At 51.3% G+C, this 12062-nt stretch overlaps 1 protein-coding gene across 1 annotated transcript in view; it reads right to left on the bottom strand.

The window, feature by feature from the left end:
* The window catches only part of SYNJ2 (synaptojanin 2), a 112573-nt gene extending 112011 nt beyond the window's left edge, over positions 1-562 (bottom strand). Inside the window, exon 1 of the mRNA XM_070376959.1 lies at positions 306-562. Within this exon, the coding sequence (XP_070233060.1) occupies positions 306-432 (127 nt within the window). The 5' untranslated portion in view covers positions 433-562. The remainder of the gene's footprint in view (positions 1-305) is intronic.
* Between the last annotated feature and the right edge of the window lie 11500 nt (positions 563-12062).

Genomic DNA, 12062 nt, shown 5'->3' with positions numbered 1-12062 from the left:
GACCGCGGGCCGCCTGGGTCTGGGGGCGCAGCCGCACGTGCTCTCGGGCGTGCCGGCGCCACTTCATTCAAACAGGCCCCTACCGGCCACCCCGCGCGTGCGACCCCCACTCCTCGGCCGCCTTCGCGCCCCCGGGACCGCTCAACTCGGGGAAGGGAGGTGCCCCGTATGCCTCGGTCTCAGCACAAGAGGCAGGCGCCCTCCCCTTCGGGCACCTCCCCCCGAAGAGGACGGAGGAAGCGGCCCGAGCCCCCCGCGCCGCTGCGGAGTCGCCTGACCCGGGCAGCACCGCCTGCCACACTCACCGAGCGTGGCCACCGTGCCGGCCTCGAAGAGCAGGCAGTCCCTGCGGCCGCGCGCCTCCAGCAGGACGCTGCTTTCCCCCGAGGCCTCCAGCCGCCGGAGCAGCCGCAGCGCCTTGCTCAAAGCCATGGGCGCGCGGCCCGGCGCAGCTCCCCGAGCGCCCGCAACTTCCAGGAGTTTCACTTTGCGTCCCCGCCGCGGGCCGGGTGCAGGCTCCTCCCAGCCGGTTCCGCGGCCTCCGCCCGGCCCGCCTCCGCCGCGCCCGCGCGCGCCGCCCCGGGCAGGTGAGGGCGCGCGGCCGCCTCCCCGCCGCCCCGCCGGCTCTGCAGAGGCGCCGCGCTCCCCCCAGCGGCCGGGCCGCGGCTGGGTGGGTGGGTGGGGGGCGAGCTCCGGGCAAGATCGGGGGCTGATGGGGGCCAGGAGCGGAGGGGAAGTGCTCCCCCGGTGGGCGGCAGCCGGGGAGGAAGATTCCACACATTCCTGGACGCGGAGGAGGCTGCCGTCGGCGGGGCGCCCTGAAGCTCCTGCAACGTTACGGGACGCCCCGCGGCCTTATATGGACCCGCCGGGGCCTGGCGGCGCCACTAGGCTAGAAACTGCCAGGCCCGGGCCCTCCGCAGCACTCCGGAGTCCTCCCAGTCCCGTCCAGGGCGCTGCGCCTCCCTCTCTGGTCTGCTTCTGCGACCCTGGGCGAGTCGCCTGTCCTCTGTGACTCAGTGGCCCTAAAGGGTAAAGCGGGATTAGAAAGTGTACTTGCTTCATAACGTTGCAGGGGAGGATGGAGTTAATTCGTACAAAGGGCTTGGTGCACGCCTGAGGAGCGGAAAGTGCTCCATCCATGGTGCCTTTTACTAGCTTTCTGTTCAGAGGGTCCTGCGGCCCACTGTCCGCACCAGGCAGAATTTGGGTAGCGGGGAGTCAAAGGTGGGTTGTCTCTGAGACACTGAGCCCCTGATCTCTGGACCTGACGCTTACCGTGGGACCTTGACTTCTCTGAACCTGCTTTTCTCTCTTATCAGATGGTGAGGGTACCTGCCCCAGAGGCTTGCAGGATGGGCGTGGAGTCATCGTTCAGAGGAGCTGAACACTCTGGGAGTGGCAAGCAGGGCAAACTGTGAGGTGCTGATGGTTGCAGGAGTGAGAGTGAAGGGCCTTTTCCCTCCGCCTTGCAACCCCTCCTCCCACTCTGCTGAGTGTACCGCCCTTGACTTCATGGGGGACACTTCACTCAGCCAGTATATACTCAGGCTGTGGACACCAGCATGTATCCGTGCATCCCCCATTAGGACATGTGGCCCATCTAGGATGACTGGCAGCTAAGGAACAGGAAGTATGCCCCTCTGGGCACTGGGTTTTAGCCCGGGTGTTGGGACTGGTCTTGCAGGGGAGAGGAGAGGGCAGGAGAGAGGGCTTACCTGGAGTCACCCTTTGGGTGGGTCTGGGGGTTTCATTTCCTTTTCCTACAGTGAGTGTCTACACGCCGGCTCCAGACCTCATCCAGGTGTTCTCATTAGACGCCGAGTCCAGGTGATTCCCCTCTCACCCCTATCCTGCTCACACAGAGAAAGAAGACTGTGGGCAGGTAGTTTATGAATCGGGCATGTTCCAGAAGAAGTAAAGTGCCGGTGCCAAGGAGGATGGCCGCGCCTTGCAGACATTGAGGAGCGAGCAGCAGTGACTGACCAGGTAGTCCGTCCTCTGTGGACCCTCCCAGGTGTGATTCGGAGAACGAAGGAAATGCTAACAACAGCAGAGATTCAAGTCGCTCCTGAGCATTCTGCCCTCTTGTTCACATACCCCAGTATGATGTGATCAAAGTCCCAGAAAGGATGCTCCTAAGTTATCCAAACATTTGTAAAATGCAGACATTGTTTCTGCCTGAGAACAGCGAGCCCATTGAATGAGGCAGAGTAGCCTCTGGCCCACTTTTCCTCTCCTTTTAAACTCTAAGTTCTCTTCTTCCAGGAAGCCTTCCTGTGATGTGGAGGTTCCAGATAACCCCTCACACTCACAGATGTCCACTTTGGCTCTCACCTGCTCACATGTTGCTTGAGAAGTGTTTGTAGAGTCCTTTTTTCTTAGTCTTGTTTCACAAATTAGGTTGTAAGGTCTGCAGAAGGGGATCAAGTCTTTTAAACTTTTCTCTCTCCTCTTTCCTGCCTTTCCATGAGTCACAGCTCTGCCCAGTGACGTGCTGAACACATTTTAGAAACTTTCCTATAGTCCAGACCAGCACTTTAGCTTTACAGCTTAGACACTGTCAGACACAATGAACTGTAAGATGAACTCCTATTTCATGTACCACTGAGAAGGGAAAAAATGCTGCCAATTAAACTACGTAATGAAATCATTAGCAATGCCCTGATTTCAGCAGTTATAATGTGCGTCTTAGATGCCAATAATGGCTGTTCCCCTACCTCTGAGAATTGGCTGAATGAGCCAAGTGCCTGCTGTGTTTTCAGGTCGCTGCCCCCTGGTTTGGAGTGGGATGGGTCCACGGGGACAGCAAAAGAAGACTTGCCCTTTCATCCATGCTTCCTGAGAGTCACCTAGGCACTGGCCCGTTTAGCAGATGGAGAAAGTAAGAGATCCTAACACATTCAAGGAAAGGTCAGCTCTGACACCTGAACCATGAGTGCAGCCTGAGAAGACCAGTGGACCCGTCTGGGGAATGTTGGGGCACATCCCACTCCTGAGATGCAGAGTTCTCGGGGAAGAATTAAGGAAGAAACGGGGGCAATAAGCATAGTTTGCTAACTTTGGAAGCCTGACTGGGAAAAACACAAAGTAAAGAGGACAGTGGGCAGAGGGGACAAGAGAGGACGAGAGACCTTTCTAAGACAGGCCAGGCCTGCTCAGGTGATGTTTTCATCGGATCATCTTGGCTTCTGAGTTGCAACTTGAGGGAGCAGTGGGACCAGAGAGGAAGCAGCTGTGACATCCCAGGGGTGCAAGTGTGCATGGGCTCTGGGAGTGAGAGGAGAGAAACAGTTGGGTTTGGGGTAGTTCTTTGAATTCTGTGAGCCCACAGGGTTTGCTGCTAGAGTGGACGTGGAATAATAGGAGGAGGCAGGAGTTTGGAGATACCATGATATTTTTGGCCAGATCACTGGAAAGATGGAGTTGTCATCAGGTGAGATAAAGATGAGATGGTTGGATGGCATCACTGACTTGATAGACATGAGTTTGAGCAAGCTTCAGGAGCTGGTGATGGACAGGGAGGCCTGGCTTGCTGCAGTCCATGGGGTCGCAAAGAGTCAGACACGACTGAACGACTGAACTGAACTGAGCTGAGATAAAGATGGCCATTGGAGGAGCAGGTGGCTGAACAGGCAGGCAGATTGGGGCATGTTAATTCGGACATGACTTAGCAAACAGCAACAAAATTTTGAGATGCCTGTTAAAAATCCAGGTGAAGGTGTCGAGTGGGCAGTTGGTTATATAAGTTGGAGTCCAGGGGGAGGTCCAGGCAAAGGAGTAAATATAAAAATGTGAGCATTCCCATGAGGTAGGGGACCACCAGCCATTACCCGTCCTAGGATCCAAAGGAAGGAATCATCCCAAGGAGCAGACGGCAGTCAAGGATGGCAAAGGCCACTCTGGGTCCAGGACAGGACTGGTCCTTTGACTTTTGTCACAGTCGAAAGACTGCCCATTAGGAGAGCAGTTTGGGGACATGGGAGGGGGTACAGGGAGCTCTTTTTTACAGCCCATTTCTTCTTGCATGACCCTCTGTGTAGCCAGGCGTCTAGGTGTCGACTCCAGGTGATTGAAAGCATGCAACACACTTGGAGACCGTCATTCTGAACCCCCTCAGTTTCTCCTGGCGAAACGCTCCATTGTTCTAATTACTCTGGGTCTGTCTTCCAGCTTCCTTGCCTGGAAACGTGTGGTGTGCATGCTGGACTGTCTAATAAGGTTCTGACTCACGTGGCACACGATTAAGGCGATGATCCACAGTCATTGCTGGGTTTGTTTCAATTTCATGTACCTTTTTACTCTCTTTAAAAGGGTTTCATTAAACATACAACAAATTATGACTTAACTTTCATACCTTAATAAAAGTTTCCATCTAAATGCATTCACAGATTAGAAGATATTCTTTTGTCTAGAACACGGGCCCTTTTAGGGAGTTGAGAAGAATGTGACCACTGTAATATACTGGCCAAACGACCCAGCCCAGATGAGCTTTATCGAGTCTCTGTGTGTACTGACTGGCTGGCTTTAAAAGATTTCTAGCCCTAACTTTTAGATAAAACTTGAAAGTTTTTCAAAGTACTTTTCCTATGCCATATTTAATTAGCCATTAACACTGTGGATATTTAAAGCTAAAACGTATTATTCTCAAGTCATTAATTAACTGATTCATTCATTTACCCAGACTGCAATCTCCCATAAACTTGTTTAGTCACCAAAGAAATTGCATAACCTTGCAGACTGGTGTCATTTTTCTAAACAACAATTATTTAATATCATTGGATATTGTTAGTCTTCACATTTCCATGTGTTATGTCATCAGTCACTTTCCATAGTTTGTGTGAACTGCGCAAGTAATATTGACACAATCTGACTGATGCATCTCTAAACCCCCTTTAGTTTTTTTTATTTTTATTTTTTGCGGTGGCCTCTCTCGTTGTGGAGCACGGGCTCCAGGGCTCTCGTGCATGAGTAGTTGTGGTACGTGGGCTCAGCAGTTGTGGTACACGGGCTTAGTTGCTCTTTGGCACATGGGATATTCCCAGACCAGGGATCGAACCTGTTCCCCTGCACTGGCAGGGGAATTCTTAACCACTGGATCACCAGGGAGGTCCTCTTAACCCTCTTCAGATACACAACTTTCCCTTCCATTTCTTTTTTCCCTTGCAATTTACTTGTTGAAAAAACTAGCTCGCATGCCCAGCAGCCCTCACAGACTGCCTTTTGCTGAGTGTTCCCGTGGTATCGTTTAGAGTGTCCCCTTGCTTTGTGCTAACTGCTAAGTCGCTTCAGTCGTGTCCGACTCTGTGCGACCCCACAGACGGCAGCCCACCAGGCTCCACCGTCGCTGGGATTCTCCAGGCAAGAACACTGGCGTGGGTTGCCATTTCCTTCTCCAATGCATGAAAGTGAAAAGTGAAAGGGAAGTCGCTCAATCGTGACCAACTCTTAGCGACCCCATGGACTGCAGCCCACCAGGCTCCTCCATCCATGGGACTTTCCAGGCAAGAGTACTGGAGCGGAGTGGATGACCTGTAATGTAGCTCAGTAGTTGGACATAGAAGCTCTAGCAGATTCTATTTCCTGGTTAGATATGTTCTTCCCATCAGGAAGCACAGGTCTGATTGCTTCTCTTTGTGATGTAGCAGCCACTGAGCTTCAATGCTGTTATTCTTGCAAACCAGTTATGCTCTATTATATTGCTTTATTGATCTGTAGCCTTTTTTGTTTAGTCGCTAAGTCCTGCCCAATACTTCTGTGACCCCGTGGGCTGTACCTCACCAGGCTCCTCTGTCCATGGAATTTCCCAGGCAAGAATATGGGAGCAGGTTGCCATTTCCTTCTCCAGGGGATCTTCCCAACCCAGGGATGGAACCTGTGTCTCCTACATTGGCAGGCAGTTCTTTACCACTGAGTTACCTCGGAAGCCCCCATTAGTAGCAAAAATTCTACTTAAAAAACAGAAAATTCCCATCTACTATTTTTTACCTGATGGCAACACAAACAAAAGAGGTAGAACATGATTCTTTTCCTTTATTTACTAGAGTTCAAAATAATGAGTTACTTTGAACTCAGTGAATTGGTCTATTAACATCCTCCAATAGTGACCAACTAGTTATATTTTTTTCACTTTCATTATGAACTCCTATTTGAGTTTAAACAGACTTGATGTGTTCCAGTCCCTTGCAATCTTATTGATGCTCAAAATGTTCCCTCTTTGGCCACTGGAAGCATCTTTAAGTTGGCTCTGGGCTCCTCTTGCAGAGAAGGCAATGGCACCCCACTCCAGTACTCTTGCCTGGAAAATCCCATGGACAGAGGAGCCTGGTGGGTTGCAGTCCACGGGGTCACGACTAAGCGACTTCACTTTCACTTTTCACTTTCATGCACTGGAGAAGGAAATGGCAACCCACTCCAGTGTTCTTGCCTGGAGAATCCCAGGGACAGCGGAGCCTGGTGGGCTGCCGTCTACGGGGTCGCACAGAGTCGGACACGACTGAAGCAACTTAGCAGCAGCAGCAGCAGCAGCAGCAGCAGGGCTCCTCTTGACAGGACCCCAAAAGTCCTTGATTGTTTCCTTGCCTTCTAGAATGAAATACCAAGCTCATCTTGTACATTTTCTGCTCTTAAGAGTGGGAATTAATCATTTCTTTAAAAAGCCCCGATTCTCTTTGGTCGAAAACAGTATTTGAAGACCATATTTGGTCATTTAGAAATTTTACCCTCATGGTCTCAGACCCTGTCTGCATATTAATCCAGGCCCATTTTACCCAGTTAAGCTCATTTTCTCTAAGACAATTATTTGAAGCTGCTCTTCCCTCCCACCCCATCTCCTCCACCCCCTACTCTCAGCAATTCACTGGCCTCACGCTTCCCTGAGAAAGTGGAGACCTCATTTTCCATCCCTGAAGCTCCCACATCGTCTTCTTTTCCTGCAATGACAGGGAGGAAAACTTGACCATGAAGGTTCTCCAGCGCTTTTGTGTAAGCTCTGTGGTCTAGAAAAAGACACGAACTTCAAACAGCTGCAAGAACAGCTTCCAACAAACAGCTGTCCTGGGGAGAGACTCGAGCTTCTGCATCGAGCTTCTGCAGTCCTGCTCCCTGCCACGTGCTCAGACCCTGTCCCCTTCCTTCCCAAGGACTCTGTCCCTTCCCTTAGCCCCACCGTCTGGGTCACCGAACCCCCTCTCTCCTGGATCATGCCCTGCAGGGTCCAGATGTGCTCCAGGATCTCCCACTATAAGGGGGAGACCCTTCGCCCACCCGGCTCCCCACAGCGCTTCTCGGAGATCATAAACTTGAAATGAAGCCAGTCTGTGGGACTCAGGGGTGTCGGAGGCAAGCTGGAGCTGTCCACCCAGGGCTGTTAATTCCGCATCACACTTGCCTGGTAAGCCTCACCTGGGCCCATCTCTCCTCCCGACCACTGCATCCGCCCTTCTCTGGACTGGCAGTAACTGGCCTGTTTCCGCACCTCGCCCCACAGCATGGTGGGCAAAGCATGGCACCCCCTTGTTACTCGGGCATGGTCCCCTTTCTGCCCCTGCTGTCCTTCTACCTGCCGCCCAAGGTCCAGGCTTGCTGCCCTCCCTGGGTCCCCGACAAGCCAGGTCCCAACTCAGGGTGCCAGTGTGAACTGTCATCCACTGGCTGCATCCTTCTCAGCTTGCTTCCCTCCCACACGAGACGCCCTCAGAGGGAGCCCATCACACTATTTCCTACCCTTCTACCTATCCTGTTGTTACCCTCAGTGGCAGGGATTCATCTGACTCCACACATCTGTGCTTTACTCGGTCACCTTCACTCAGACAGAACCAAGCAAACTTTAAATGCACAAACTCGGCTGGGTTTGAATCCTAGGGCCACACTTTCCAAGCGGGGCAGCCTCGAGCAACCAGCCGAACTTGGCTGCCGCTGATTCTGAATCTTTTGTATGTGAGAATTAAGGATGCTGTGAGCATTAAGATAGGCGGCGCTGTAGTAAAGAATCCACCTGCAGGAGGTGCAGGAGACGCGGGTTCAATCCCTGGGTCGGGAAGATCCCCTGGAGAAAGAAGGAAATGGCAACCCACTCCAGTGTTCTTGCCTGGGAAATCCCATGAACAGAGGAACCTGGTGGGCTAGAGTCCATGGGTCACAAAGAGTCAGACATGGCTGAGCATGCGCGTGCGTGCGCGCACACACACACACACACACACACAGGATGTGGACCAGCGCCTGCCCCACAGTGACACTACGCTGGTGTCAGCCGTCCCTGCTGCCACCCAACTGTACATTTCAGGGCCATGTCTGTACAGTTATCACTGGACACCCAGCATCTGGCATCCTGGAGTCCCTGTTGAGTGAAGGAATGAAGGACACGTGGACACCCATGTGGAACTGGCCTGGAAACCGAGCCTCTCACGTAGACACTGGGCCAATGGCAGCTCAGATGATACAGGTCTTTGGGTTTCATTGCCAGAGGCTAGACCTGGAATACACAAGAGAAGGACTGAGCAGCTGCAGCCGTGGGAGAAGTGGGAGGTCCCTCTGTGTTCTCCATCGCAGGTGGCCCCCGCTGGCTGTCCAACCGTGAGGTCCTTCTAGCTCCCTGGCGTCGCCTTCTTAGACATGGCCGTATGTCTTGGCCACTGTCCACCCCACTGGGGTTGAGAAGCCTTGCAGTGCAGGTGAGGTCTGGGGTCACCCAGCTCAGGTCCCCGGGAAAGCGTGCCTCACTCTGCTGGCCGTGGCCGTGGGGTGGGGGTTGGACATCGTTAATAGGAGGGGTTGCTTGGAGGTTCATTTTATTAGGTTATTATCTTTTGTAAACAGGGAGCATGAGGCACTGATCTGTGCGCGCGTGCACACACACACACATACACACACGACTGGACTTCTGACCTCACGGGGGGATAGCTGAGTCTGGGCTCTCATCAGTTTTCCTCACAATCCAAGAGCGTGACCCCTCGGAGCCTCCCAGACACAGACTGAACCCCGTCAGGCTGCCTGGCAGCTCGGCCACCCCGCAGCCGTGGTGCACCCGGAGCCCAGGTGACTCAGGGTCTCAGGCGGTTTTGTGTGGCCCCTGCCCTCCCCCCGGGTCTCCTTCTGAAAGCCAGCGACCCCTGAGGCCGATGCGTCCGTTCAGAGACGGGCCCGACGGGCCAGAGAGCCAGGGAAGCTGTATTCGCGGCTCTGGCCTAGACGGAGCTCCGCACACAGGTGTGCCCGCTGCCAGTCCAACCTTGGGCTCCGCCCCGCATCATGACGGAAAAACAACCCGAGGCGCACCTGTCACCGGTGGGGGGTGTGGGCGGGGCCCTTCTCAAGCCAAGAACAGCTAGGACCTGCCTGTCCATTGTTCGGTTCAGTTCCACACTCAGGGAGAGCCTTTTCCAGGGGCCGGGTGGCTGTTCAGGGTGGAATCTGGCTGTTCAGTTAACCGAAGAAGCTCTGACAACAAAGGTCTGCCCCCTCTCCCCACCCCCGGCCCTTCCATAAGAGCTGGGCCAGTAGGTGGGTGAGGTGGGAAGGAGGGGAGGGGTCGGGGAGGAGGGTCAGCTGCCCAGCCCCTCCCCCACAGCATTCCTGCCAAAGAGGAAGAGCAGGCCTCTCAACAGCGCTCCCATTTCAGTATGGGGGTGTCTCTTTCCCTTCTATCCTTAACTCTTCTCCAGAAACACCCTTTTCCTGAGGGGGTTACAAGACCCATCCATGGAGGAAAATGCCACTGTTTAATATTAAGACCTCTGTACCTCGTCACTCCAAGAACGTGGAGAAAAAAGTTACAGAGGGGTGAGTTTTGGTTCCACATCCAGAAGAACTTTTTAGCAATTAGGTGCGTGTTATAGTTTAAAAAAGGGGGGACTGCCTGTGTAGAAGTAAGCTCCCCATCTTTGGCTAGATGCAGGCAGAGACTGACCCCCTCCTGTGGGTGTGTAAGAAAGGAGAAACTTTATGTTTCTGTTTTTCTATGTTTGAAAAGTTTCAAAATATAAATTTTAGGGAATTAAAATAATATAAATTTTAAATAAATACAAATTTTACAAATAAAATGTACATCTAAAATAAACTGTGCTTTTTCAACTTAAAAATTCTCTCAGTAACAGCATATTATAGCTAATGTATCAGAGGTACTTAGGAATGCTTTGGCTGGAAGTAACAGAAAACTCACGTATAAAAATCTTAAAATAAACAAGAAGTCTCATGGTAGAGCATCTAGAGTTAGGGTAGCAGTTCAGCAATGTCATCAAAGATCAAGATGAGGCCCTTCTTTCTTTTCCTTTATTCTTAACACAGTGGCCTGTTGACTCATGATCACAAAATGGCTGCTTCAGCTCCAGGCATCACACTAATATCCAAGGTAGAAAGAAGAGAGGAATCTAGGTCAGTGGTGTCTAAAAAGCTTCCCCAGAAGCCCCTAACAAATTATGTCACATGACCCCCCCTTAGAGACTTTCCCTCTCTCTTCAGTTGAAATGGACAAGAGAAAAAGGGGTTGGGAATGAATGGGCTTGTGTCTAATACAGCCAGCATCTGATCATCTGGTTATTTTAGCGTAAAGCTTAATGCTGCCTACAGTTATAAATTATTTTAACTGTTCTTGATGTCATGTATCTCCTCCCAAAGAAATCATGGGGAAATGGAGAGGACAGCAATGATTTCTGACTTGCTCATTGAATGCGAAAGCCTCAACAGGACTTACTAAATACCAGGTTCTCCAAATGTCTCATCTGCTGGTTTTTTCTGTTGGCGACACTGCCTTCTGACCCTCTAATTTGGTATTTTATCTATTTGACAGAATTTGTTTTTTCACTGGGGTGCTAACAAACTCAGCAGGCTCACATGGTTTTCCTCCTCTGCTAACAAATACACAGATCACTGGTATTTTCAACTTCGCTCTGGAATTAGGAGGCCACCATGTCGCTGTCCCCAGTGGACATGTTTCCACAGGGAGTATGGAAGAAAACTCATCAGATAAAAAGCTGACAGTCACCAAAACAATATTACAGCATTTTTTGCAGATCAAGCTATGTGACTGTTTCAACCACAAAAGTGAACACGAAATAACTTCTCTGACAAAAGAGGATCTGGGACTTCCCTGTGGTCCAGTACTTAAGACACTGCACTTCCGCTGCAGGGGGCACAGGTTCAATTCCTAGTTGGGGAAGATCCTGCATGTCCAGTGGCACAGCCAGAGGAAAAAAAAAAAAGGATCTGCCACAGTTTAGTGAGCACAGTAAGAAGAATAAAGGAGCTGTTACCTCAGGTCACCTGGCTCACATCCATCTTATGAGTCTTTACTTCTGTGACTTCCTGGTGAATTGAAATTTTTCTGTGAGGCAACATCTGTCTTTGATTCTCTTCTTTTACACAAGGTTAGCTTTGCATCTTTTCTTAGTGCCCATGGAAATGTCTTAGCAGTTAAGTTTCCCAGTCACGTTTTCCCCTCCAGTTTTACTGAGATGTAACTGACATGTGACATTATATGAGTTTAAAGTTAGAAGAGGTAGTCTGCTTGATTCTCCATGAAGATATGGCTTTTGTACTACAAAAACGTCCCACGGTTTGCGGTTTTGTTGTAGCCACACATTCTGGGAAACAAACTCACTCAGAAGGACAATGCAGATAGCGGAGTGCGGTTTATTACACCGGCAGGCCCAAGGCAGAGTCTCCTCTCAGCCAAGGACCCTGACCAGTTTTTCTGAAAACCTTATATACCCTAAGTGTACATGCCCAAACCCACCTCCCCAAATTCCCTGAAACTAGTCTGAACAAACGAAAAGAAAGATACAATCAAAGTTAACCCATGATTCATATGCCTTAAGCCTAGGTAGTTAACAGCGGACAATTATCAATAGGCCTGTGGTCATACCCCAATAATCATAAAGAATTTATGATTCTATTCGGTTACACAGATAATTAGGGTATTCTTTTAGGCAACAGAGAGTCTAGGTACGAGCCCTGGGGCTCTTCCATCTAGCGGGCCTGGTTTTCCAGTTGGTATGTTGTTTCCATAGATACTGGGCATAGAGCTCAAGGTCCACAGTCCGGCCCAAGATGGAGTCCTGCTCTCG

This window comes from Bos mutus, chromosome 9 (genome assembly GCF_027580195.1).
Source record: "Bos mutus isolate GX-2022 chromosome 9, NWIPB_WYAK_1.1, whole genome shotgun sequence".
Taxonomy (NCBI): Eukaryota; Metazoa; Chordata; class Mammalia; order Artiodactyla; family Bovidae; genus Bos; species Bos mutus.
This window is presented reverse-complemented; position numbering and strand designations above follow the sequence as displayed.